The sequence below is a fragment of the Oenanthe melanoleuca genome, chromosome 1 (assembly GCF_029582105.1).
Source record: "Oenanthe melanoleuca isolate GR-GAL-2019-014 chromosome 1, OMel1.0, whole genome shotgun sequence".
Taxonomy (NCBI): domain Eukaryota; kingdom Metazoa; phylum Chordata; class Aves; order Passeriformes; family Muscicapidae; genus Oenanthe; species Oenanthe melanoleuca.
The window spans coordinates 41,673,212-41,701,054 of NC_079333.1; the positions used below are offsets into that span (position 1 = coordinate 41,673,212).

Below are 27,843 nucleotides of genomic sequence, written 5' to 3' on the forward strand. Positions count from 1 at the left end.
CTGCGGCCGCTCATCCGCTTCCAGGTCCGCCCGCGCCGCCGCTTCCACACGTGAGCCCGCGCCGGGAGCGGCGCTGCGTGCGCCCGGCCGAGGTGAGAGCCGGGCCGGCTCCGCTCCGCTGCGCTCCGGGCGGGGCGGCCCGGCTGCGGATGCTGAGGGGCGGCTCGCGGGCTGCGGGCGCCGGCGCGGGGGGCGGTGGCGGCCCGGGGTTGCCGGGGCCGGAGCTGCCGCTCGGCGCCGTGCCCGCTGTGCCCGCTGTGCCGGGGCACCTGGCAGCGCCTCAGCCGCCTCCCCTCCGCCGTTCGCCGTGTTTGGCGCGCCTGCCTCCCCCTGTGTCGTTTGTGTCGCGGGTGAGGGTGGCCGTCGTGTGGAAAGCTGTGTGATCACTAGGAGAAGTACGTGGATTCATTCTTGGGAGTTTTTCCACTGCCGCTGTTCTGGCTGTTGAAATAGCAATGAGTACAGACGAGAGGGCCGTCTTCTTGAATGCACAGGCCCTGTTGCTACAGTTTTGGATCAAGCACTTCAGAAACCACTGGTGTTTGAAAAGTTTCTGTTTCGTTTCCAGCAGCAAGACTGCTGGGTTGTTTTGGTTTTTTTTTTTTTTTTTTTTTTTGTTTTTGTTCCAGTGCCCAACCACCAGAGGGACAGAGAGTGGTTGAGCATTGGCACAGGCTTCCCAGGGAAGAGCTCCCAGCACCAGCCTGCCAGAGTGCAAGAGCTGCTTGGACAACACTTTCAGGCATATGGTGTGATTCTTGTGTCCTGCACAGGGCCAGGAATTGGACTTAGGGGATCCTTGTGTGTCCCTTCCAACTCAGGATATTCCATTCTTGAAGTTAGTAAAGGAACACTTAATTTAAATAAGTGCAGTTATATAATATAGGCAGCCTTCACACTTAAATGTTTTATTTTTCATATACATCCATCAGTCACCAAATCTCTGATGATACTTAGTCCCAGCCTCATCTTGATTGAAGCCAAAGGAAATAAATGCAGTCTAAGGCAGTAGATATTTAAAATTTTATTTATTTAAATGGCTGTTTTTATATTCTCGTGTATATTCTCAGGCTGCAGTGCATCATGAATGCCTGTTTTCCCTTGCTTATTACAGCACCAGCATATGTTTGGAGTTACTCCCAGCTTGTGTGATCTGTCCTTTCCAAACATGTTTCCTCTTGGGTCTGCATTAAGGGTGTAAAAGTAGAAGCAGGAAAGTTAAATAGAATGTCATGGTTGTGATCTGCAGCATCATAATTTTATGTAATGCAAGGTCTAGCTAATTCCAACCACTGTGAAAGAAGAAGCAGCATAATTTTAAGTGATCACAGAGGGAAAAAGTTGTTTTTTCATATGACTGATACTTAATCATCCTTTGACATGTTTAGTCCCTGGGGATTTGTCAATAGATAGTGCATACCTATGAAAATGTACAATGTGAGAGAGCATTTTCCAAGTGCTGCCTTATCCTAGCAGCATCAGGTTAAGAGAGCTACTGAAAGTTAGTGCTGCTTGCCAGAATGTATTTTGCTCTATCATTCATACTATAATTGCACTCCCAATTGTCTGCCCAGCTCTACTCAGCACTCATAGAAAGGGAGGAAGTCAGAGTTAAGTGAAGAGGTTCTCTGCAATTGTTCTGTGACTGTTGTCCGTGGGAACATATCACATTCTTGACATAAAACTGCTTCAGTTTTGCAACCAGTAAGACTGACCCAGCCACAAGTCAGCTTTACAGTGAAACATTGAACATCATGGTTCTGTTTGATACTGGACTTTCAGCGTACTGCAATCCCATATTTTTATTTTTTACTTGACTGTGTGTGTTCAATAATTACTGTTTTATCCATTTGTTCTGTGTGCAGACATAAATGACTCTTCTTTAAGCTGAACCATGAATTTTGCATTACACGATCTGCTCGATTGTTGTCGTCGCCTTGAAAATGAGAAAGCTGTGGAGCGAAGGGTAACAAGTTTTCTTTTGGGCAGTGTACCTCAAATAGCAATGAAGGGAATGGTAAAAGATTATTCTTCCTGTAATATGTTTGCAGAAGGAAATTGAAAATTTCAAGCGACTTCTCCGTGATTCTGAAATAGTTCTCCAGCTGGACCGGAATTCTGATTCTAAGCAAGGAAAGCAACTCAACTGGGATGCTGTGTTTAGGTAGTTTCTTGGTTTTGTTTGTGAATGGGCACAATTTTCTTAAAGGGGACGTCATTCTATGTTTGTTAGGCCTATTTTAGTGCTTATCTTTCTGTATATTGATTTAGACTTCTTGTCAGCTTATAAATAAGTAATTATTTACCTTGTTCTCCAAGGGAAGTAAGTTTAAAATGGCCAGAAGTGCCACACTTACCACTTGCAGAAAGCTGGTAGGAAACTTATCATTAATTGGGTAGATGCTTTTCCTTGCAAAAATAGTAGTTACTTTCTTCTACAGAAAATTTTTCTTCACCTCTGACTTTCAATGCATGGCTCTTATGTGGATTACAGGTAGCTTTGTTAAAGTTTCTTGTGTTGCTGAATTCCTCAAGACACAGTAGAAGGATTGTGTCATGTTTGTAGAGGCTAATCTTTGGTACAGTCTGCTTCAGGTGTACTTTAAGATTGAACTAAACATGAGTGTGATAAGTTCTTACAGCAACTTCAAACAGTGTTGAATTTCATTATAAAAGTTCATGTGAATTATTAATTTTCATTGAATAGTGTCCTGTTATCTTTGCATTATATTTTTTAATTGGACAGCATTGGAATAGTTTCTGTTTCACAGGTGTACCAAAAATTTCATAAAAAGCACTTGATCAATTTTATATGTTGCTTTAGAGACAGTTGCTGTGTATATTAGAAATATGCAGTAGGAATACAAAAATAGAGCCTCTAAACTGAATCCAAATAGTAGGTCAGAAAATCTACAGCAATTACAGTGACAAGTACAGTGAAAAGTTTAATTTATAAATAGATCTAAATTATATTTGGTATATTAACTTTGAAAAAGAAAGAAATAAGACTTGAAGGCTTTCCCAATAAAAACGATGATAAATACTTCTTATTATTTTCTTTTATAATGTTGCAGCATAAGTAAAAAGACTTGGCAATGCTTTTTGTCCTAGTTATAAGTTGTATGTTTAACATTGTGCAAAATTTAAAGGAAAATTTAGTTCCTGCTCTAAGTTGCTTCTGGGTTGTCTTTAAAATTTGGATGTCCTTTTATAGACTGTTTTCATCATGCTTGGACTGTAGTATATTTCAGTTGGTTTTAATCTTTGGTAATTAGAATTGTGAGAAGAATAGGAACTGGCATTTTAGGTTAAAACAGCATTTTTCTTTTTTACTTCAGTTATAGATGGGCAGGTCCTTGGTTGATTTCTCTTTTATTTTTGAAGTGTCTTGCAGAAATACTTCCAGAAAGAACTTAAAAACTTGCAGCAGACAAAGCCAAATGCATCAGCTTCAACCCAAACTACCAGGCAGAAAAAGATGCAAGAAATTGGAAGCTTGGTTAAATACTTCATCAGATGTGCTAATAAACGTCAGTAATACACATTATCATATAGAGATACTGGTTTGGTTTGGTACTTTACTGTCAACTTTGAATTTTTACTTAGAAGTTAAGTTACCACTGTAGAGTTCTTCTTATTTGCTTCCAGATGTTTAAATATCTTAATGTGAATCTGTCATTTGTGCTGCTTTTCTGCCCTTTTTGATGTTCACAGTGCCTTTTTCTAATTACTCAATGTGTCTATAATTGATATATCCTCCCATTGATAATTCATATTTTAGAAACAGTTTAAGAAAATATTTCCTAATAGAACTGCTTCAGAACTGTAGATTTTGGGGTTTTGGGTGTTTTGTTTTTTAATTAAGTAACATTTACAAACAATTAATTGCAGTTTTATTTGGTAGAATTTGGATTAATTAAATAATCTCATGTTGTTTCTTTGTGTAGGAGGACCCAGGCTGAAATGTCAGGAACTTCTGATTTATGTCATGGAAGTTATAAGAGATCCAACAAGTTGTGCTGCTTATGGTTCTGACTCTAGTAGTATACTCCTAAAGGATATCCTCTCAGTAAGGAAATACTGGTGTGAGATATCCCACCAGCAATGGTCAGGTAATATTTTTGAGCCTTCTAAGAAATGTCTTTTCCTTTTATAAAAGAATGTCTTAGACACATTTTAATTTGTTTGATGCCATGCTGTATGAGGTAGTAAACAAATAAATCATAGGAAGTCTGACTTTAATCCATTAAATGAAACAAGTTGCTTTTATTAAAAGAGGGGTATACAATCTATGTAAAGGTTATTATAACCTTTTCTACTGATTCCAGCCTAATGCTTGCTTATAATTCTTGGGGTATGTTAGAGAAGTCAGTTTTTTTAATTATAAAATCAAGTTTCTTCCTGTTGTTTTTCCTGTTGAAAGGAAGAACATGGATTCCAGCTGTTGCCCACAGAGTGGTGGTCTCTGTGTCTTTAATGAAATATTTTTTGTTAAGATTTTTTAATGCAGTCCTCTGTAATATATATGTTTATACTGATCTATGTTTTTTAAAAATATATTTCCAGAGTTGCTGACCCTGTATGGCCATTTATACCTCAGACCTTCTGGGAACATTAATAAAGTCTTAGTGGCTAGGATAATTCACACACTTACAAGAGGGTACTGCTTCCAAACTGATGGATTGTGTTCTGACATGCTTGTCTTCTTTTCAAAAGCAATGCAGTCTGCAAGGTATGTTGCAAGTTCTCCTTTTATATGCCAGAAAACTTACTTTAAGTATTCGGTATTAGACTTGAGTAATAACAGGTAATAATTCTTCAGATATGTTTTCTTCTATCTTTGAATGTCAATGAAGGAATTTCTTTAAAATAGTGATAATTTCTGCATTTGTTAGGCAAATACTGTTCTGAATGTTGTTACTTGCTAGTGTTTGCATTTAAACTATACTTACAAAAATAAATAGGATTATTTATTTTGGAAGTTTGAATGTTAGGTTTGTGTTACAGGCAGGAGAAGAATACTGCAGGCCTGGATCATATTTTTGGAGCTATGAATATCTTCTGCAACAAGTTTGCTGACAACTGTCGCATACAGATTTGCAAAGTAGGGGAAGAAATTCTGCCTACAGTGCTTTACTTTTGGACTCAATATAGACCAAAGGATTCCCTGAAAGAATCAATAATTGAGTTATTTCGCCTCCAAGTTCATATTCATCATCCAAAGGGTGCAAAAACTCAGGGAAGAGGTACAATAAAAAGCTTCTTTTTTTTTTTTTTTTTTTTTTTTCTTCCCTGCATGTGATTATTTAAATTATTGTGCCAACTCTGAATTTTGATACTGAGTCTTGGAAACATTAATGGTAGTGATTATTTGTCAGTAGTTTTATGCTATGGCTGATATTGAGTGAAAGTGAAAAGGAATTTTCAAATTGTATCCACTATGAGCATATTAATTGTGTTAAGTCCTTTAAACGTTGAGGCATCTTTTAATCAAAAGGCAGTTTTGATTGCTAAATGAAAATAGAAAGTCTTTGGGGAAATTAAATCGTAATTTAGATTGGGTTTAGATTGCCACATGTATTGGTGTCTTGCCAGGTCTGTTTAAACCCAGAAGCTACTACTGTCATTTAAGTCTGGCTTACACTATAAAACTGCTCAGAGAATATAACTCAGTAATTATGTTTGTTTGTCATGGCCTGTTTTAGTTCTGGCATTTTCTTTATACTATGTACAAATCTATCCATTACCTTTAACTGTATTCTTTCCAGTTAGATGAAGAATTGTTTATTAGAAACTTAATTCCTACCTTCATTCCTTCTATATGCTGATTAAGTTCTCTCTTAACTTTTCCCCTTTTTTACTTTATTCATTCTCCGTTATAGAATTTGCTTTTCAGGCCTGCACTTGTTAAACTTTGTGTGCCCTACTCAGATTTTGGCTATATTTTGCGTTGTCTGGGTAGGTTTGCATATTGTATCAAATAGATGACACATGCTATCTTTTAATTGTTTTTGCATGTACAGGAGCATATGACTTAACAAAGTGGCAAAGCATCTTACATAACCTGTATGATCTGCTGGTGAATGAAATAAATCTCATCAGTAGCAGAGGGAAGTATTCTTCAGGCTCACGTAATATTGCTGTGAAGGAAAATTTAATTGAGTTAATGGCTGATATTTGTCATCAGGTAACATTTTTATTTAAATATAAGATTGACTGTATAATTACTGAGCTTTATGCTTTTCTGAAGTATTCATACCTTCTGTCTGTGTTCTGTTGTGTTTTGTTAGTTCTCTACAGTTTAGAAATGTATTATACTGTATTTCACTAGTGTTTCTTGTTAGACTGTAAGCATTTCAGTCTTGAAAATACTGCTATTTTTTTAAAAATTTGCATACTTTTTAATTTCTCTTTGTGAAAGGTTTTTTCAGAGGGTACCAAAGTCCTTGAAGTTACCCAGCCGTGTGCTGTTTCACAAAGAGAGTCTGGTGAGAACACGGCACCAAACAAGCGCAGGAGGATTGAGCTGACCTGGGGGGTCATTGGAGACAACCTGCAAAGATCCCAGAAGGATTTTGATATCATACCTTGGTAATTACACCTTTGCATGAAAGTAGTGTCATTCCAGACATCTTTTTACATTTAACATTCTCCTGAATATGTTGTGCATTTAAGTTGGGTGTCTGGACATACTGTAATTATATATCTAAGCAGTGAACTTAGATTGTCAGAGCATTTGGAAAGTTGCTTTAAGTTGGCTGTCAGAGTACCATAAGTATTAAGAGTTTGGCCATTTTGGGCTAGTTCATACAGTTTTCTGTAATACCTGTCCTGAAAACTGCTCCAAGGCCTGACTTCTTACCTTGGACCTTGATTGAGGGATGGTTTGTTTGCCATGAGCAACCTCGGAACTGGAAGATACTTTTAGGGATAGTGAGGGTAGATGAGCAGTCTTTACAAGTGAAAATGGTAGAAATACTGAATCTTTAACTTTTGACAATGAACAAATCAGCTCAGTACTGGAAAGTATAAATGAGAAATGGCAATTGAAGAAGGGTTTGTTTGTTCGTTCATTTACTTCTGAAAATGCAAATTTCTCTATGTTTGGTATTAATTGCTTCACTTTGTGTTTTTCAAGGTTACAGATTACAAGTCAGCTAATATCCAAGTATCCCATGAGTCTTCCTAACAGTGAGCTGCCTGCCTTACTCAATGTTCTTCACCAGTTACTGCCTCAGCAGCGCCGAGGAGAAAGAACCCCATATGTGCTGAAGTGCCTCACAGAGGTAGCTCTGTGTCAAAGCCAGAAAACTGATTTGAAAAGCACCCATAAGTTGGAGCTCCAGAGAACCTGGGCAAAGATCTGGACTCTTACCATTCGCAGTGTAAGCCTTCAGCAAATTGAAGTGGAGAGCTTTGGGCTGCTTGGAGCTATGATTCAAGGGAACCTTGTTGTAACAGATAAAGAACTCTGGAAGATATTTTCTGGAACTGCATGCAAACCTTCAAGGTAGAATGGAATCAAGGATAGTGTCTTGTGTCTGATTCACATTCCTCTTTACTGTGCATCCAAAACCACTGTGTTACTCAATATTATTGTTGTTGCTGTGACTGTATTTCTATTTAAGAACTGCACATATTTGTGTTATAAGCCTTTGAAATTATCACGAATACATAATAACACTGAAAGGGGCAGAAGAGGCAAGATCTTTAAATTTAGAATATACTAAAATTTCAAAAATTTAAAGCTCTGACTGACAGACAAATGTTGATTTTTTGAAATTAAGAAGTATGTTTTTTTCTGAACTTTTCTTCTGAAATAAATACTCTGACATAGTCTTTAAGATAGGTCGGAAATGTCTGTAATAGCCAAGAAAGGTGAAAATGCAAAGATTTTCATGGAGTTGACTAGTATGCATGTTTAACTTGCTTATGTACTTGATGCTTCCTGTGCATGCAGAAACACTGACTTTGCTTTAGAATGGTGATCAAAAAATACCATATGGTTTCTCACAAATCCCCTGTTCCATTTTTATTGCAGTTCTGCTGTATCTTGTTTATCATTAGTGATGTCTGCCTATTCAGTGCCAGAAAATTTGGACATAGGAATGGAGCAGAATAGTTCTGAAAGAAATCTGGGTTCTGTGTTAAGGGAGGCAATTATGAAATGGCTCCTGTCCAGCTATTTGGAGGAAGAAATAGAAGAATGTGCAGAGTTGCCTCCTGTGCTCCGCAGGTAAGGTTTTTGTGGCATAATTTTACATGTAAGCTCACCCTGTAACACAAAACATTCTGCAGGGAAAAATTATTATATAAGTACAGAATTCTGTTATATTAAAACTTAAGCAGAGTTTGTAGGGCTTTTGAGCTTCCTGTAGAATGTCATTCTAGGGATGTAATATGGTTATCTGTCCATATCATAGCAGATATGTGACCTATGCATTAGAAATCTGCAGTGAAAATTTAAATTTCTTTTAAGATACACTGTTAATGTGGGTAATGTTTGAATCCCAAGAGCTTGTCTGACTGCAAGAAAATATGAAAACACTTTCTTTTTTACAGTGATTTTCCTCATCTTGTATTACAAAACATTCTTGTGAGCCTTACAATGAAGAACTGCAGAGCCTCCATGATCTTCTTCCAAAATGGTGCTAAGTGGTATGTTTTTATATTAGTCATTATAGGTACTTAAGCTAGGAATGCTGCTGCATCTTTCACCAATGCTTTGGACTACATCCAGTTATCCTCTTAATAAGACTGAAATGTGTGTAACTTGATCTGAAGGGACATAAGGCTTACCTGTTAGAAGTTAAAAATACTAGTTTCAGGGGCTTTGTGGATTTCTACTTCAGCTGTGTCAAGTAGGCTGAGGTTGGGGACCCTAATACAAAGCCAATGCTGCTCCATAACTGCAGAAGAAGGTATGCAAGCTTCATGTTTCCTTACAGATCAGTTACAGATAGAATGGTGTTGTCCATTCCACAGTAAGGTCAGCCAGGGTTTGGAAGGACAAAAAACAGAAAATATTTTATTTTGCTTTTGTATATTTCGTGTATTTAAGACTTGTAAGTTATATACTTGCTGCTACAGTAAAAATTGTGTCTCTTCTTCAAGTGAGCAACATTTGCAGGGGAAAGAAGAAAACAATTTTTCTGATGTTGAAGAGCTCTACCTGCAGACTACATTTGATGAAATGGATATTTTCACTAACTTTGCAGCAAAGGTTGCAGATAAAAATGTGACTGGTTCAAGACTTGCCATCAACCAAAATCTTAGGGAAACACTGGAGAACTGCCTTTTAGCAATGTCAGAAAAGCTTTTAAGCAGTTGTGGTCCTACGGTAAGTTAGAAATTGTTGTTACATCCTTACATTTGTGCTCCCAAATAATCTATTTCCAAGGCAGAGTCTATGGATTCTGTATTTTGTGGTGGTGAACCACTGGTATTCATACTGTGTATTTGATTTAGTCTAAGGTTGTTACTGCTGAGCACCTCGTCCGATGTGTCAGTCTCTTGGTTGGTGTTCTGGGTTGCTATTGCTACACTGGTATTTTTAAAGAGGAGGATGCCTGTAAGTCAGCATTGTTCCAGAATGCTAAGGTAAGCAGTAATGCACTTAGGACCTGTAAAAAATTAAATAAAGCATTGAATTTAAGTTAATTCATAAAATTCTGTTCATATTGACACATTTTCAGAGCACAGGTATCTTCTCAGGAAAAGCAGCTTAGAGAGGTTTAAATATGTTACTGCTACTGAAAGAGAGAAGTCACTGAAATTTTGTCAGTACACCAATGCATGAGTTTTGCACTGGATATTATTCAAAATATTGATGCATTTCTGAGTTGCAAATTTCAAAATAATGGAAGTCATGAACATATAAACAAAGGATTAATTAGAGGATAACAAATCCTTTCATTTCTAGGTCTTTTATTTAAGATAATTTGATTGTTCAAACCAATATGAAGACAGCTATTGCTGTTATTTTTATTATTAGTACTATCTCAGGTCATTCCTTGCTTAAATATAGAAACTCAAAACTTATGCTTTATGGAGATACACTGTATTTTTCTTTTGTGATGAAAATGCTAGTGTTTCAAGCATGTCTAAGCCATGGTTTTGTCACTTCTTGAGCAAAATGAGCACAGCAAAAATCACAGGAAAAAATGTGGAATATCAAAGCTATATGAATGAGAACCATTTGTCATTATGTGTGTACTGTGTAGGTGCCAATGTGTAAGGACATTTCACTGGGGTTTTCTAACTGTGTTGTATTTTTACAGTCTCTCATTCACTACGCTGGCGAAAGCATTTCCCAGTCTAAAAACAAACTAAACGAAGATACACAGATCCACACACTGAGGACTTTGATAATGCAGTGTACAAAATGCTTGTGCAATTGTACCAAGGTAAAGTTTCTAAAGAACTTTAAATTTCTTTCTTCATTAATGAGATCAGGAAATTGAGTATCATGCCTTTAATTCCTGAGAAAAATTAATTAACCTATCTGTACACCTTGCTTCCTTACAGAACAGTGCTAATAAGAAGCTGTCTAATATATTCCTGCGTTTGTTAACATCAAAATTTATGAACGACCTGATAGACATTTGCAAGAATCTGGTAAGTACATTCTGTCTGTTTCTGAATGCAGTGCTCTTCTGTGAGAGGATTGCTTTTACAGCACAATGATCTGGAGGCAAGCCAAATGAGATACATATTACTGAAAGAAATAAATTAGAATACATTGAGTTTGTAGAGAATTCCTATCCAGAAATGTTTCTGTTTAGCATTTGAATACAGGCTTAGGGTAAAAAGAAGAGCAGATGGGTAATATTTCATCAAGGTTAGCATTCTAGCTCACATTAAAAAACAAATTTATGCTGTTTTTCATGTTTCTAATTATTTCTTACAGTAGAAGTATATACAAAAGAATTCTATATCATATGACAGTTAACATTAATGCAGTTGTAAAGGAGCATGGGTTTTTGTGTTTCATTATGTGGGAATTAAGTCTAACTGTAAGTTACTCCTTTCTCACTGGGAAAAGTAGAAGTGTGGCACATCACTGTGTTTAGCACAATTCTTAAAACTTGTCTTTGGCACATTGTGCTGTAGTCAGGTCTAGGAAAACAAGTTCCTGCTTTTCAGATGAGGTAGAGCTGGGGGTTTTTCTGTGTGTTAACTTGCCATCTGGTAGGGAAAGTAGTGATTAGTTTGCCCTCAGAAAGTCACATGCCTCCTTTTTATTTCTCCATAGTAATGAATATGGTGAGCTGTTGGTGAGTCTTACAGAGAGAAGAACTGTTTTTAGAAACTAACACTGTCCTTGGCAGAATCTAAAACACAGAAATCAGCATTTGCCTGAGGAAGCTTCTATCCTGAAGAGAATAGTTCAGACCATGTATAGAAAACAGGTTTATCACAAAGGATGAAATTCATCAATTCTGTGCCACTGCTACTGTCTTCACTTGTTCTAGTTCACTGGAAAACTGCAGTGTCTCTCCTTGTGCGATGTCTGTGGTGTTTTTTCTGTCCTTAAAAGCAAACTTTGAAAGGATATGGTGTTTTTGTCAGATGACAGTTACTGGAAAGCCAAGTGTACTGGGAAAAGTGGATTTCAGGAATGATCCTGAGGAGAGTATAATGGAAGTAGATAACCTGGCATCTGATGATATGTTTGATGATCATTCAGTGGCTGACATCAGTGATACAAGTGAATCTGGTGACATGCAAACTGTAACAGGTGGGTCTTCTCTACCTCCAAAACTGCTTCCAAAAGCTTGTTTTTGCAAATATCTCTTTGCTTGAAAGATACTGAGGTAAAAAATTGTGCTGCTTTATTAGTAGTTGAACCATGTAATGGTTGAACCATGTACTTTCTGAGCTGTAATAATTTTCATCAATGTTTTAAAAATGGTAATGGAGTGTTGGAGCTCATTTAGAAAGGAGTAGTTTCTTTTTCATTTTATAAATCAAATAATGCAAGAAAAGATACTAACTTTTTAAAAGTCAGAAGTTTTGGCAAAGAAAAGACTAGAAAATGTGTCTATAGAGTACTTGCCTCTAATTAGATTGTGCTTGATTTTCTTTAAAATAGTCCTATTTAACTTTTCTCCTTCTCCTGATTAATAATTCTTGACAATATATCTGGACCTTCAGAGGGACAGGAGCATGAATCTGCCTGTTCATTCCTGTTAAGAGCTACAAGTATTGATTTCTTTTAAATTCTTACATAAAATGCCCTAACTGTTCAATAACAAATGGACATGAAAGTTGCTTGTACTCTATCTTTTTTGAGAACTTACATTAGTTTTGTAAAGACCTAAAATGTTACCACCTCTTCTCTTTGAAGAAGCATTTCTTACATGCAAATCTTATTTCCAGGTGCTTTGAGCCCATTAGCTGAAGAACACTTGACAAAGCAGGATTTACTTCTCCTTGAAATTGTGAGGTTCTTATGTATTAGTGTAACTACAGTCCAAGTTCAGACACTGAGCTTCCGAGCCTCTGATATTCGGAGGAGGCTGCTAATGCTGACTGAAGGCAGTGTCTTTGACAGCACTAAGCCACTGCATCTGCACATGGTGAGTATGAGGGGCTTTTACAGCAGGCCCACTTCTGTAAATGTACTGTTACCAAATAGTCTTCTTGATTATACATTGTCTTTCTCCTGTTATCAGTCCCTTGGGAAGACATAAAATGGCTACATTTGGTTTTTTTGAAGAGTGTTGTACTCAGGAAAACAGCAGTTCAAATTTCTAAGCCAGAAAACGAAGAGTTGAGAAAAATACATATCTTGCCTTTATAATTAATTATTTGTTAAAGAACTAGAAATACTCTCTGTAGTAGAATACTTAGTTTACAAAGGAAATATTTTTGACTGCCAGAACTAAAAGTTTGATGATCTGTATTACTGTGTGACGGTGTTTGCATGAAAAGATGACCAGTCTAACACTCAATATCTGATGATGGGTGTCTTCCCGCATGGTTTTCTATAAACACAAAAAAGTTTCCTAATTTTTCTTTTTGTCTACTTATTTTCCTAAGTGCTGTTTTGCATTTTGGTTTTATTTGAGATTTTTTTCCATTTGTTTTTTTCATTTCACAGTACTTGATCCTGTTGAAGGAGCTCCCTGCTGAAGGACACCTCTTGTCTGCAGTTGATGTTGATATGCTTCTTAAGCCTCTTTCGTAAGAAAGAAACTATTCAGCATGTTTTACATCTGTTTCAGGGGATTTGGTGGCTTTTTCAAGAATTTTTTTCTTTTTTTCTTTACAGTACTGTGTGTTCTGCGTATCGTCGAGATCAAGAAGTTTGCAAAGTAATCCTAAATAATTTGCTCCCTATAGCAGTAGGCCTGGCCCAGTTTGATGAACATGCTGCTGAAGAGGCAGGGACTGCCAAAGGACAGTTTTTGACAGTTGTTGAAGCCTTTTGGTATGTTATTTAAAGCAGGAGTCTGTTGGACATAAAACTTTTCATTTTTAGTTTTTATCTTTGCTGTCAGTAAGGGGACTGTAGTGCTGTTTTGTGTGTTGCTGTTTGTGTGTAATGTGAAATCTTAATGCATTTAACTTTTTACATTTTCTGTCATGCTATATTTGTAGTAAAAATTAATTCTTAAAATAGTACTAGAATAATAAACAGCACACTCTTGTATATAAATAGAGACTGATTCTATGCTGAATTGCATCAGTAATGATAACAAGTGATAACTTTAGCAACCTATAAAGAATATTGTTTGCAATTACCAATAAAAATGTCAAATCCTCCAAAACATGCCCAAGGAGCACAAAGGAGTCAGCTGTGAGCAGCAGAAACTAACTTGCTAGACTGTTTCTCAAAATTGTGGGCAACTTTTTCTGTTAATTGAGCATTCCTTGTTTTAGGCATTTATCTCAAGGAGGGAAATGCACAGCATCAGTAAGAGTGGCTCTTTTAAACTGCATGAAAGCCCTGCTTGAGGTAATCCCAGATTTTCTGACATTCATTAGCATACTAAATATTTATTTAAGATATACTTAAAAACAGCGTCTAAACATCTTTTGCATATTGCAGTGTATCTTTTGTACATTTGAAATCACAATCTTCCTTTTCTTCAGGTTGATCCTCATTGCAAGTGGGCAATCCTTCATGTGAAAAATAAAAATCTACCTGTGAGTGATGCTTTCCCACATTTCCTTGCAGACAGTCACCATCAAGTTCGCATTCTTGCTGCAAAGTCAATTACCAGGTGATAATGTAGATATTTTTTTCTGTTTATAGGAATAATGCTTAATTTTACTTAACTGGATGTCACTTTTGCTACTGCATAGCTGCTGTTTTCAATACTTCTGGAACTTCAATCTTGACAGAATATAGAAGCCTACCAAATTTTGTTAAAGTGTTCAAACTTTGCATTTCCATTATTCTGTGAGAGATCGATATATAGAGAGAAACTGCTCTATAAGAAATTAAAGAAAAATCTATGTAAGGCAAATAAGACAAAAATAATTATATTCAGAAAATCAGAATCTTACTGATATGGACAGCATATAGTAATTCTGTAGTGTTATGCTAATAATTATTGTTCTTTTTTTTCTATAAGTTTGTTTCAAGATGTGAAACACAGAGATTCTTCTGGAATGTCAAGACCTCTTCCCCTGAAGCTCCAGCAAAAGGCTTTTGAGAATGCATACCTCAGAGTTCAGGAAGGAATGAGAAATCTGGTACCAACATCTATTCATTTTGCCTAGTTTTGATCTTTTGGATAAAATTAAGCTGAACATGATCATGTTTAGTTTTCCAAAAACAGTAATTCTTCTGGACTTCTGGTAATCTGAGTTTATGAAAGAAAGTGATAATCAGGAAACTCCTTTCATATCGAGTCACTCACAGTTTTGCTGACATTAGAAGTTTGTAAATTTGTAAATCGTGTGTTTCAGACTGCTCTTCTGTATCATACTATTAATTGTTGCAATTTCAGAGCTGTAGCACTTAAGAATCATAGAACAACATAGTCTCAGTAATCTAGAAAATGTATAGATAATAAGGGGAATGTACATTGAATTATGTGTTTACACAGCATAAAACCAGATTTGTAAACTTTGGAAAGATTATGTTTCCAGGGGTATTAGACCAGTGGTTTTCACAAAACTGAGATTTGCTTGGGAATTTGAACTATTCAGAAGAAGCTTGAAATGAAGGAAAAGTTACACTCTAGTGCAGTGACTGGAAATACAACGTTGTGGTGTAGTAGTGTGGAATTTCTGCAATTTTTCTTTTAGTATCTTTCATCCTTTCTCCTTCCTTGCTACCATGCTACTTCATCCACGTTTTCCCTTTTTTTCTGTCATGCTGTTATCTACCTGCATGTTATCCCTCTTCCCTTTGTCTGCTGTGTTGTAGCCTGGCCTTGCAGCTGAGGCCTCATCTCTGCCATCTTTTTCATCCCTCTGTACTGTCACCTCCCTCTCTGTCATCTTCTGGTTTCTGTGTTGCTTTGAGTCCTTGTTCTGTCCCCTCATCTTGGTGGTGTCTGTTAGCTTCTCCCCTTTCACTGCAGTTTCTTTTAACTTTTATTTAAACTCATGACTTGTCAACACAATGCCTTAGTAGGAAGAGAACTGCATTTAAATGGCAAGGCACTTCTTCCCTGTATACATCAAGGAGTAAAAAAAGGAGACTTGACTTGTTCAGAAGTATTTATGTCAGTGCCTTTAATTTTAAATTATTTATGCTGATTTATTAACTTGGAAATTGCTTTAACAGAATATTTGCTCAAAGTCTTCTTCATTTCTAATTGAAGGTCAGGGGTGATGCAAGTCCTGAAGATCTTTTGGACAAACAGAGTAATGGAAAAGCAGTTTTGCTGATGCTTATAACCATGGTTCTATGCTGCAGCCCAGTATGTGAAAAGCAAGCTCTGTTTGCTATTTGCCAGTCTGTGAAAGAGAATGGATTAGAGCCTCACCTTGTGAAAAAGGCAAGTCTGACATTTCATTGATATTTAGGTTATACATTAAGGTTAAGTTAAGATTGGCAGACTACAACATGTTTTCCTCAGCATCAAAATTTGTTAAATATTGTAAAGGTACAACTAATGTGGTACTTATATAACTGAATTAATTTGTCTTTATATTTAATGACTTGTATAGAAATAATGAAATCATGAAAGGCAATTTTAATTGTAAATCTTGTATGTTCAAAGCAGAGATCTGAAAATAGAATTTTATACATTGAATATTGCAGATCCCATTTAAAAAAAATCATTCTACCCAGTGGAAGCAAGTTTTCTTATGTGGAAAACATGTAAAATAAATGCAGTGTATTGGAAGATGGTATGTGTCTTGTGGAATTCTATTTTGAAGTTTACAAGAGTGTACTGAAATGATTGCTATTTATACTTCAACCTTTCATGCCAGTAATTTTTTAAGTGCACATGTTCCTTTTATCCTTTCTTTCTATTCACTGCTTCCTGTTTTTGCACACAGTCTGTACCCTGCAAAATGGGTACTGGCCCTCCTTTCTTAACTTACGTGGATTAGTTGTAGTTTCTTGATTGCACTCTCCTGAAATATGGCAGCACAAATAATGAGATTGCTTAGGCTAAACACAGATATTCATTAAAAGGCTGGGGATACACATGGTAGTGTGTTATTACCAGTTTGCCATGATACCATGTACTCTTAATGCTGTTTTTGCAACTTTAATTCATGTATTTCAGGTTTTGAAAAAAGTGTCTGACATTTTTGGCTATAAAAGTATAGAAGACTTCATGACATCACATTTAGACTATTTGGTGATGGAGTGGCTGAAAATGAATGATAGTGGATATAGCCTGTCTGCTTTTCCTTATGTTCTTCTGAACTATACTAGCCTTGAGGAGTTTTACAGGTAAGTTTGCTATATGATGAAACAATTATTTCGATTTTATGTACAATTATGACACAGGGTCTCAACTTGCTTAGTGTAGTAATGCATCAGGATTTTGTAAGGTGATGTATTGAGAACTTTTGAAATGTATTCCCCCCAGCATCACGTGTATTATTGTAAGTTTAGTTATACAGTAGAGGAATGGTATTTACTATATGATGCTCAAGATTTTATAAAAAAAGTAATTTAAGGACATTTTGGAAATGTATTTACTACATGTAGGTCTTGTTACAAAGTTTTGGTCCCACACCTGGTGATTAGAAGTCAGTTTGAAGATGTGAAATCACTTGCCAGCATGATTGAAAAAGACTGGAGACAAGTTCTGGCAGACTGTTTTCCAAAGTTACTTGTCAATATCCTCCCGTACTTTGCCTATCAAAGCCATGGAAGGAGTGAAGTAGCAGAGCAAAGAGAAATGGCTTCTAAAGTCTATGACATGCTTGAGGATGAAAACTGCTTAGGAAAACAGGTATCCATTTAAAATGTGTAAATTGAGTTCTATGGTGTTTAACAGACCAGAAAGAAACATTTGTATATTATGCAAATAGTTCAAATTTATAGTTGCAAAAGTAGTATTTAATAAATTCAAACTAGCCAAGTTTTTACCCCAAGGATTTCAAGGAGCTATTCAATAGAAACTCTCAGGCAGACAGTTGACTGAAGCATAATTTTTTTCATAATGCAATACATTTTTTTAGCCATTCATTGTCCAGCCCTGAGTTTCTCTGTTGTATATCTGTCACATTTTCCTCTTAAAAAATTTTGTTAATGCTTTATGAGGAGCCATCTTTTCCAGAGTCAGACTTTATGCTCAGAACTAGTAGTAAAATGAAACTTTTTTTTTATATATACTGTAAGAAAGCAGATTGTTCTACCTGTGACTGCTATAGAGAAGCTTAACCAGGCTTAATTTATGAATGAATTGCATGTCATGCATAATGGAGCAAGTAGAGAATCTAGACAAGAAGTAGGCTTTCTCAGAAGCCAGAGAAATCTTTCTGGCTGAAGTACCATTTTCTAATTAAAATGCTATTTTTCTTCTTGTAGCAAATGGACAACTTGTCTCATAGTAACTTGCCAGAGATTGTGGTTGAGCTGTTGATGACCTTACATGAACCAGCTGCTACGACAGTTGAAGAAGGGTCTCATCTAAGTAAATATATAAGGTATGTACTTGCAGATGTTCTAAATGCTGGGTGTGTTTGTGTAACATTGTGCATTAAAATGTGCCCTTCAGGCATAAGAAAGGGTAACCCTGAATCTGAGAGGGTTTATTGTTATAGTAATGATATGTCATAGTCACACCTTCTCAGGTAGCTATGCCCCAGGAGCAGGAAGGAGAAGCTCTGTAATACTGCAGCTAATGGAAGGAATGAACAATGGGCTAGGGAGTGCTGTTGTGTGTTGGTGAGCTGGACTGTTGTGGCACTGCCAGTTGAGATAAGTTCAGATTTAGATGAACTACCCTCTGTAAAATTGATCAGGTTTTTGTCTCTAAATGAAAGTAATTATTTTAATGGTCTTTAATAACTAGAAGTCATGGAGAGCTAAAGTGAGCTGTCTCTTAGTGGTTCTTGAAGGGCAGCTCTTGTCTTTGGTAAGGAGATCAGTTAAGCAATGCCAAATAAACAAATTCCTAATTAATAGAAATAGCCCAGTGCCATAAATGTCTTCATATTTATTAGTTTTTCAGTCTTTTTTGTTGTCCCAAAATATCCCTATTTGCATAATAATTTTCCAGATTTTTGTGTTCAGATACAAACTTTTTGGAAAAACATTGCTTTTGTAAAGTTCTTGAAGAAGATACCTTTATTGTAAAAATAGTAAGTTGAAAGAATCCAAAACATTTCTCTGAAAATCTGCTAAAAGTTAAATGGCTGAGAATTGAAGAACTCTAAAGAATTCTTTTGCAGTGAGTTTATTAACAAACTGTGGTGTCTGCTTGTAAACAAAGCTCTTCTTTTAAATAAGGAAATTATAAGAATAAAAGTGATGAAACTTAGATTATGCACTTTTATTACTACTACTTTTTGAGGTCCCAGAAAAGTTCACAACCCTGTTTTTTGTCAACCAAACTGTTCCCACAATTATAAAATGCAGAAGATTTACCCATGAATTGTAATTAGATTTTTGTACTAAGTACCTTAGATGAGACAAATGTGTGGGGTTTTAACAATATTATCTTTCAAAAAAAGAAGAAGGTTAAGAAAGTACAGTTTTGAAAGCTACCGTAGAGGAACAACAAGCAGCTATAAAATAGGTGCATGTCACTTTTCTGAATGCTTTTGATGCTTCTTGCTGAAAGCAGAAAATATTTTCTAGGAATTTAAGTGTTTATTATTAAGAATTACTGTACTAAATGCAAGTAGTTTGATTTTTGAGAAGAAAAATATAAATCTCTTTTTTATTCATTCAGGGAACTGGATCCTGCTCCTAATCCTCCTCATTTTCCATCTTATGTGATTAAGGCAACCTTGGACTATATTAGCAACTGCCATAAAAGCAAATTAAAAAGTATTGTAGCAGTTCTTTCTAAAAGCCCTGTAAGTATGTAATAATTTTTTTTTATTGCTGTAGAATGTGAAATTTTGATTATGTGTACCCTTTAGTTAAATTAAACATTTTCATCATTTCCATGTGAGGAAAACACAACCTTAGACACTTTTCTGTTCATTTGTTTGCCTTCTGAAATGGAAGATGTCCTAAATTCAGGGACAGAGTTATGTGCATTATATAATTATATTACTTTATTAATTATTATATTATGTGGGTAATATGTTTTATATAAGTATGTAAATTATGTAATTATGTGCATTATATAATGCATGTAAAGTTGAGAGGATTATGTTAAAGGTTGAGGAAATCTCTGTGTACCAGACACAGTTTAGAATGTGACATATTTGTCATGTACCTGAAGAATTTTCTAAGATAATTATATTTGGTCAATTTTAACAAAATACAGCCTACAATTAAAATATAAAATTTATTTACTTTTACTGACAGTGTGAAATTTTATACTCAGGGATATTTTTTGACACTTGATTTTCATTTGTTAAAGGCAAATATGAAAACAGAAAATACACAGCTTTGCAATAAATCATAAGCATACTACTGTCTTCTAACTTGTTCCTTAGATTTGTATCTGTTTAAAGTTATGCTGTTTTATTGCATATGTTGTCAACAACTTCATTTGTCTACTCTAAATAATCTAAAAATAGGAAAAAAAACTTTTCTGAACTATGTTTTATCTAAATCTCTTAAGTGTAAAAGTTAATGTTACCAGCCAGTGAAATAAGTTTTTTTAAAATGCTACACAACCTGCCTAGTGTTTTTTAAGTTTACAGTTTTAACAGTTGCAACCTGTAATGCTGTGTTCTGTGAAATAGTGCATCTTGCACACATGTGTATTATGTTTGAAAAAAATATAGGTTGAATTTGTAGCTGATGTTTTCATGCTTTTTAATTGATATTTCTCTGTTGATAGACATTGCTATAACTGTTTGGCTTTCTGAAAAATGTAGCATTTCTCATGTGGGGGGAAATAAAATAAGGAAAATGAAGAGGTATACAGCTTATAGTTCTGTTTGGAGAATTGATTTCTCTGTAGGTCTTTTTGTTTAAAACAATAAAAATAATGAAGCTTTTTTGCCCATGTTAAGTTTTAAGTTTTTAAGGATGTTTTTTTTAATATCTGTATTGACATTCTGAATAATTTTTCTACTCATATTTTATTCATTTTTAGGATTCATTCCAGAAAATCCTTCTAGCTCTTTGTAAGCATGCATCAGATACAAAAAACATGTATAAGAAACACAGAGTTCTTACAATCTATCACTTGTTTGTTGGTCTGTTACTTAAAGAGATCAAAGACAGTTTAGGAGGAGCCTGGGCTTTTGTCCTTCGAGATGTAATTTACACCCTGATTCACCACATCAATAGCAGGTAAACAAAGTAATTACCTCTAGTTCTTCCTGCCTGAGCTCCCTTGCTCCTGTAACTTTACATTCTGATATTGCTAGCAGATGTTAATTAATCTGTGAAATTAATTCTAGTTTTCTAAAATTAAAAATTAAGTTGTTATTCTTTTATAATCTCAGAATTTAAACTTAGAACTCTTACTAAAATATGGAATGTGCTAGCCTTGTGTTTAGATGTTTGTTGTACTGCAGGTTTTGTATGTGTAATTTGCTATCAAATTGTAGAAACAAGCTGGGTTAGGCAATTTTGATGACAGGGTGTTTAGGACTTTAAAGCATATGAGAGAAAAATTCAAACTGTGGAGTTAAATGCAAAGTAAGCATATGTCAAATAAAATATGCCTATTGAGTTAATAAGAGTGTTGAAATTTACATACTCACCACTAAGTACCTATAGCACAGTGAGAATTGGAACACGTTGTCTTAGCTTTAGGATTCTTACCTTTCATGTAAGAAGACTACAGATATTTTCTTACTTGAGCTTTAACTTTGGGTTTCTCAGACAGTTATTAGCCTACATGTCTCTGAGTTTATGTATAAATTGATTTCTTGGCTGATTTGAAGCATTTCATACCCAGAAATGTTGAAGAGATGTGTGAATTCTATATTAAATGCCATTATCATGGCATTACTGTTGTTACGTTGAAGACTGAGCTGGGGTGGGGGCCACTGATGCACTGAAGAGCAGCACTTCTTTTCAGAGGGACTTCAAAACTCAGCTCAACAAAACCCTGATGATGTGAATTTGAAGCTGATCCTGCTTCAGGGAGGCAGCTGGATTAGATAATCTCCAGGTGTCCTGTATAACCATATTTTTTTAAAACTAATGGTCATTTTAGATAGAGGAGGATTCAGAGAGCATGTTTTCCATTTTGTTCTGCTTCTGTCAAGATTGTCCTGACAAATAATAGTTTAAAACCCTTTTGGGGATTTTTTTTCTTTTTTGGTATGTATTTTTTAACAAGATTTTATGCCATTTTCTAAAGTAATCAGTCAAATTCCCTGTGTTTCAGTTTGTCTGTGTCTCCTGAGCTAAGCCTTTAGAGCTGGTTCATGCAGTTGATAAATTTTAAAGTTTAGAATCAATTCCTCCTGATTTTCTTTTCCCTTATTATTACTTGATGTATAAAATGTTGACACTTGAGACAGTGACAATTTGTATTTCTTTAATTTCACTTTGTTTCCTCTGACAGACCCGTCATAGTCAGAGACATATCTGTGCGCAGCTTTTCCCTCTGCTGTGATCTTCTTCATCATGTGTGCTACACAGCAGTTACATGTTGCAGTGATGCTCTGGAGACCCACCTTCATGTTATTGTAGGATCCCTGATACCTCTTGCCATGGACCAGTCTCAGGTTCAGGAACAGGTAGGTTTGTGATGCTGCTTATTCCTTACCTGCTAGTTTTCCAGTTCATGTTCACTGTTCTTAAGGCTCGATCTATACTCATGTTCAATTTTAATTAGTTTTTCCTATGCTTTGGAGATTTATATAAATACTATTGTTTTGGATGTAATACCATGCCTTTAATAAATGCAATTTCACTTTTGGTACTACTGTTTTGCCAAATAGCATGTCAAATTGCTGAGCAGCTCCTTAAAAAACTCTGTGGATGATTCACTGGGAAATATGATGAAAACCTTTGGCACAAGAGGAAATGTGTGCAGAGAATAGGTGTGAGAAGTTCAGCTGTTTATTTAATGAATGATCATTAAAAGTAAATGTAGCACATAAGTATTAAAAAGGAAACAAAGTGTTTCTGTTGTATGGCAAACATTGTTTCCCCTCCTGTATTGTATTTTATGTACATTCTGCTGGGGGCAAAAATGAAGAGGATTCAGAGACCTGCAGTTAGTAGCTATAGGTGAGAAGAGTGTGCCTGTTGCACTTAAGTTCTCATGTTGCCTTCTGGCTTAATCTGATTTCCTTGTACCATAGGCATCTCAGTGGTTGCACTGTAGCCCTACACTGTCTGCTGACCCAGCTGAAAATAACCTGGCAGTCCTGTTTCACAGCTTCCTGATTGTGATCAGGTTTACAATATGTCTGTGTAAACAGCTGCACATGCCACATCTGCAAAGGCCACCTGTCTGGGAATCCCTGAGCAGGAACAAAGTGGGGAGGACAGAAATTTCTCTGAATTGGAGCTGATGTCAAATGTGAAGCCTTCTCATATCATACTCCTGCAGGGATGCCCACCCTCTAGTGATCACTTTTCAGTTTCTTCTTTTTATTTTTTCTTCTAGCATTGAATGGGGGCTAGTTGATATTTTCAGGTAAATGCCCTCATCATTTAGATCTAAAACACCTCAAAGGTTCTTGGATTGAATATCCACTTATATTGATTTTTAAGTGAGGAATAAAAGCAATGTTTTTCCAAAGAAAGTATGGTACCTCTTTGACATTTATTCAAGTTGTAGATATGTTGTCATGCAAATTCTGCCAGACTTCAGTTATTTGGGTAGTAAGATTTGATATATAGGCATTAGTCTAAATTCCAAATTACCAGCACTTTAGTGAGAACAGTAAAGTCCTAATAACACCCGAACTGCTTGGTTGCAGTGAATAGTTAAATCATTGTGAACATCATAGAGATTATATTGGCCAGCATTTGAAATCAGTTTCATCCAAAGACAAAACGAAACTACAGGCTGGGATAGTAAAACCTTTGATTTCGTTTTGAGAGGAGGAAGAGCAAAAATGCCCACCATTTTAGAATATATCTGTGATTTCTCCAAGCCTGTAAACATCTTAACACTTTTAACAGTGTAAATAAATTATCTTACTAGTTTAATGGAGCTTAGAGAAATACAAACTTTATAACCCGAATAAGAAATACGGCTCAAAAATGTTCATCTGCCTTTTTTGCTTTTCATTTGCTTTTTATGTTCAGGTCCTAGGCTTGTTGAAGTACCTGGTGATAGATAATAAGGATAATGAAAGCCTGTACCAAGCAATCAAGTGCTTAGATCCTTTTCCAGAATACCCAGCTTTTAAAGATTTGCGAGCAACTCAACAGAAAATAAAATACAGTAAAGGACCATATTCTCTTTTGGAGGTAATTACCTTTTAAAATACATCTCAGGCATAGTGTTTTTTGTAATGCAAACTTTCCACCAAAGAATAATTTTCTAACTACAGTTAAAGTTTAAATGAGACGTGGATTCTTTTTATTGCCAGTTTCAGCCACGGAGATACTTGTAGGTCTCCATTTTTACTTTGCATCCACATTATGAACTTGCTGAGAGCCACTTCTTTACTGAAGCCTTTATTTGCATGCTATATGTGCTTAATCTAGTGTTGTTTTGCAGGAAATTAATCACTTTCTCTCGGTTGGGGTTTGTGATTCACTGCCCTTAACACGGCTTGAAGGACTGTATGATTTACGCAAAAAGTTGGAACAATATAAAGATCAGATGAAGGATCTCCTGAAAATTTTCCAGGGTACTGATATCTGATTGTGTTTTATTTCTTTTCTACCTGATTTTAGGTGTTTAGTGATGTACTCCATTCTAATTTGACATGGAATGTTTTTCTTTTTTTGTATCTTTAACAGGGTAATCATATGATAATTTGACATGCAGAGTAGATTGACATTTATGATTCATGCAACATCAAAAATATCTTTAGAAAAGTGCATTATAAATAAATAGATAAGGTCTTACATGGCAGAGAGGATTAAATACCCTTCAAGCTTTTGGCATGGGTCATATATGACTGTGAGAGACCAGGATAATGTAGAAGTATATTGATTTGTGGTAGCTTAATGCGTTTTCTTGTACATGAATCTCCCTACTCTTTTAAATGCAACAAAACTTCAATTTATTAAAAGCATGTTAGCAGATAAAACTCTCAGAATAAATAGTAGGATTTAGTTTAGTTGAATTTTGTGTCCCAGGTTTGTGTTTCAGCCCTCAGTCCAGACTCAGTTACTTTCTGGTTTGGTTTTCAGATAATTGTGCCAGACCATTTAACTTTTCTCCTCTGCTTTAAGTTTTCATCAGCTTGTGAGCATTGCAGGAAGATGAAAAGAAATTATGTGATTAATTGTAAACAAGTACAAAGTAAAATTTGGATAAGAATTGTAATGCCAAATGTAAGGCCACAGTGCAAGTGCATTTTGGCCCCCACGTCCTGTATATCATTTACAATTTTACAAATAACTCTCATTGAGCAGAGTTAGTGAAATGACAACAAGCTTGTGTGGAACAACTTCCATCAGAGGAGAGCCTTGTGAGATTGGAAGAGATTGAAAGGAATAGATAGAGCTGTATGAACTGGGGAATGGAATGATGAATCGTAGTAGGCAGTATTGCCACTTCTATCACAATACAAAGACAGAGCAGTTATACAAGAGAAACCATGTAATCTCTTCAAAATATATTCACCATGGCATTTACTACTACTAACTATGGAGATTAACAACATAACTGACCTTAAAAGGAGTTGGACATATTTTATAGAGATTAGGTATGAAGATGTGCTCAGGCAAAACCTGAGAGGTACTTTCTCTTGCTTGCTGGAGATGGGCTGGCAAGGCTTTGTCTTGCTTTTTTGCCTTATAATAAAATTCTGTTAAGCATTTACAATGTATTCTATGTATTCAGTTTTCTAAAGATGTCAACAAGAGTAAAGTCTGATTCCAGGTTTGTACTCCAGTCAGGACTTTTAAAAATGTACTGCTTTCTTGGGTTTTTTTTTCTTCCTTACACTGACAAATCATCATATTTTTTCCTAGACCATTTTGTTTGGAATGTTTATTTTTAGAAAAGACCTCAGGCAGAGAGCAAATGTGTCAAGAAATACTCATCTTGAGAGTTTGTAATTTGATGGAATTAGTTTGGCAACTGAAAGCTAAGCAAATTCTTAGAAATTCCTGTCAGAAAGCCTAATTTTGAGGTATTGCTTGGATTCAGATTTAAAGTAGAATGATGCATTAGCTTAAGGGCTGTTAGTGGAGCCATGTATTATGACTTCAGTATTTCAAATAGCACTCTTACACCAACTTATGCTAATATTTCATGTATTTAATTATCATTTTTTGCATCAAAACACTGAAAAATAATAGAATAGGTGCATTCTAGTTTGGGGGATTCTTTGGCTTATTCAAATGCATAGACATTTTTCCAGGCCATGATGAGTAAGAAAAATCAGTAATTTAGTTGTTCTATTTAATACCATCTTGCTTCAACAGTAATGATGCATATTGGTATTTCTAGGTAAAAGGCACTGAAAAAATGTTTTCTTCTGATAATACTTCTAAATATACTGACATGCTTGGCATCTGTTTTTCTTTCTGAATGATAGAAAAGCCAGAAGATTCTGTAGTAGTGAAACTGGTGGTGAGCTTACTGCAGCTGTCCCAGGTGGCAGTTAACCACACAGGAGAAAAAGCAGTGCTGGGTAAGTTAATTAGTCCCACAGACAAATTATGTCTGTCATTGCAAACACCAGACTGAAACTGTGGTTGTTCTCAGTGTTACTTCCCACTGTGCTTCCCACTTCAGCACACCAACACTGTGTGAAGTGTGAAGGAAAGAGGAGGGAGATAGATCTTGTTTTCTTTCTGATGAGCATTTAACGTCCCTTGTTAAAAATTATTTTGAGGGTGGTTTTGCTTTGCGTTATTTTATCTTTTTTCAATAGTTGTGTGTTTTAATAAAATACTTTGTCTGGAAAGCAAATGAGGGACATATTTATATATAAAATGTAGACTAATTCTTTCTGAGTTTGCAGTCTACTGTTTGGGCTCACATAGACTACTGTTCGTATTTACTAACCCTTTAGGGATTGAAAATTAGTGATTCTGGCCTTTTGCTTTTGCCACTTTCTAGAAGAAGCAAACATAAAATACGCACCTGATATAAGCTGGAAAATCCAGAGCCATAGGCATGCCTGGAAAATTGAGTTTAAAAGCATAACTGTAGTATTTATGAGTCTCAGGCTGCAAAATTTATTCACTTGTGATTTTAATCATAAAGCTCCTTAAGTGATGATAAACGTTTGCTGCTTCTTACCCCATAAGAGTGTCAGTTTTAAAAGTAAGGTGAGACTTGATCTTAGTGTGCATAGGACTACAGAAAGACTTTGCATTTGCATTTGCAGAGGCTGTTGGAAGTTGCTTGGGAGAAATAGGTCCCATGGATTTCTCCACCACAGCTCTTCAGCGTGCTGAAAATGCATTGGATTCTAGAGCAGCAGATTTACTTGAAGATAGAAAACTTCAGTGTGTCTTCATAATGTTAATTCAAATAAACACTGCTTTAACAGATAATTGGTGAGTATACTTATTTATTTAGTTAACTTAAAAGCAAAATAGGAGCCATTAAGTTCTGTGTTGTTCAGATCACCTCAGAGTAACTCTCTGAAAGTGTTTGAAAGGTCGGATCTGTTAGTGTCCAACCATGTGCTTCTCCAGGGCTCAGATTATTTACCCAGTCAATCTTAGATGTTTCCTAGAAATTTTAGGAAAATAGTAGTAGGATGTAGATCCCTGATGCAAGCCAAAGTGTTTCCTCTGTGCTGTAGAGAATAGCAGTGCTAGGGAGTGAATACTCAGGCTTTGTTTTGTAATAAAATATGCCATGGTACCATTGGTTGTGCAATTATTTATCTTACAAAGGTGATTTTGAAAATTAAATACCTGAATTAAGTTAATAATAAGAATGTTATGTATGTTCTTTTTTCAGCATTGATGTTAGAGCTGCTGCTGTTTCATGTTTGAAAAACATATTAGCCACCAAGTCTGGCAATGAATTTTGGGAAGTTTATAAAAGTAAAGCTGATCCCATGTTAATCTATCTACAGCCTTTCAGAACATCTAGGAAAAAGGTACTTCTGATAAATCTTGTATACATGGCATATGGAGTAGAGAAAAAAGAAATAAATATATTTTAAAAAAAGAAGTAAATTTGAAAATATATTTGAGATAGGCTTTGATAAATGACAGATTTG

The 27,843-nt window shown here is 35.7% G+C and overlaps 1 protein-coding gene across 3 annotated transcripts in view; it reads left to right on the plus strand.

Moving 5' to 3' along the window:
- The first annotated feature begins 7 nt into the window (after positions 1-7).
- ATM (ATM serine/threonine kinase) overlaps positions 8-27,843 on the plus strand; it is a 55,774-nt gene continuing 27,938 nt past the window's right edge. For 2 of the 3 annotated variants that reach the window (XM_056492446.1, XM_056492461.1), the window contains exons 1-35: positions 8-92; positions 1,866-1,966; positions 2,052-2,164; positions 3,385-3,530; positions 3,948-4,112; positions 4,567-4,732; positions 5,008-5,246; positions 6,024-6,187; positions 6,422-6,591; positions 7,139-7,510; positions 8,042-8,236; positions 8,563-8,658; positions 9,115-9,340; positions 9,469-9,600; positions 10,281-10,406; positions 10,528-10,617; positions 11,572-11,740; positions 12,382-12,581; positions 13,106-13,188; positions 13,277-13,435; positions 13,888-13,963; positions 14,101-14,231; positions 14,586-14,706; positions 15,786-15,962; positions 16,704-16,873; positions 17,135-17,381; positions 17,960-18,078; positions 19,329-19,455; positions 20,655-20,854; positions 22,083-22,257; positions 23,783-23,947; positions 24,201-24,333; positions 26,197-26,292; positions 26,995-27,166; positions 27,579-27,720. In XM_056492446.1, coding sequence (XP_056348421.1) covers positions 1,895-1,966; positions 2,052-2,164; positions 3,385-3,530; positions 3,948-4,112; positions 4,567-4,732; positions 5,008-5,246; positions 6,024-6,187; positions 6,422-6,591; positions 7,139-7,510; positions 8,042-8,236; positions 8,563-8,658; positions 9,115-9,340; positions 9,469-9,600; positions 10,281-10,406; positions 10,528-10,617; positions 11,572-11,740; positions 12,382-12,581; positions 13,106-13,188; positions 13,277-13,435; positions 13,888-13,963; positions 14,101-14,231; positions 14,586-14,706; positions 15,786-15,962; positions 16,704-16,873; positions 17,135-17,381; positions 17,960-18,078; positions 19,329-19,455; positions 20,655-20,854; positions 22,083-22,257; positions 23,783-23,947; positions 24,201-24,333; positions 26,197-26,292; positions 26,995-27,166; positions 27,579-27,720 — 5,334 coding nt within the window. In that variant the 5' untranslated portion in view covers positions 8-92; positions 1,866-1,894. Of the gene's footprint in view, positions 93-320; positions 396-1,865; positions 1,967-2,051; positions 2,165-3,384; positions 3,531-3,947; positions 4,113-4,566; positions 4,733-5,007; positions 5,247-6,023; positions 6,188-6,421; positions 6,592-7,138; positions 7,511-8,041; positions 8,237-8,562; positions 8,659-9,114; positions 9,341-9,468; positions 9,601-10,280; positions 10,407-10,527; positions 10,618-11,571; positions 11,741-12,381; positions 12,582-13,105; positions 13,189-13,276; positions 13,436-13,887; positions 13,964-14,100; positions 14,232-14,585; positions 14,707-15,785; positions 15,963-16,703; positions 16,874-17,134; positions 17,382-17,959; positions 18,079-19,328; positions 19,456-20,654; positions 20,855-22,082; positions 22,258-23,782; positions 23,948-24,200; positions 24,334-26,196; positions 26,293-26,994; positions 27,167-27,578; positions 27,721-27,843 lie in introns of those variants that run through there. The other variant, XM_056492455.1, reaches the window with a different exon arrangement.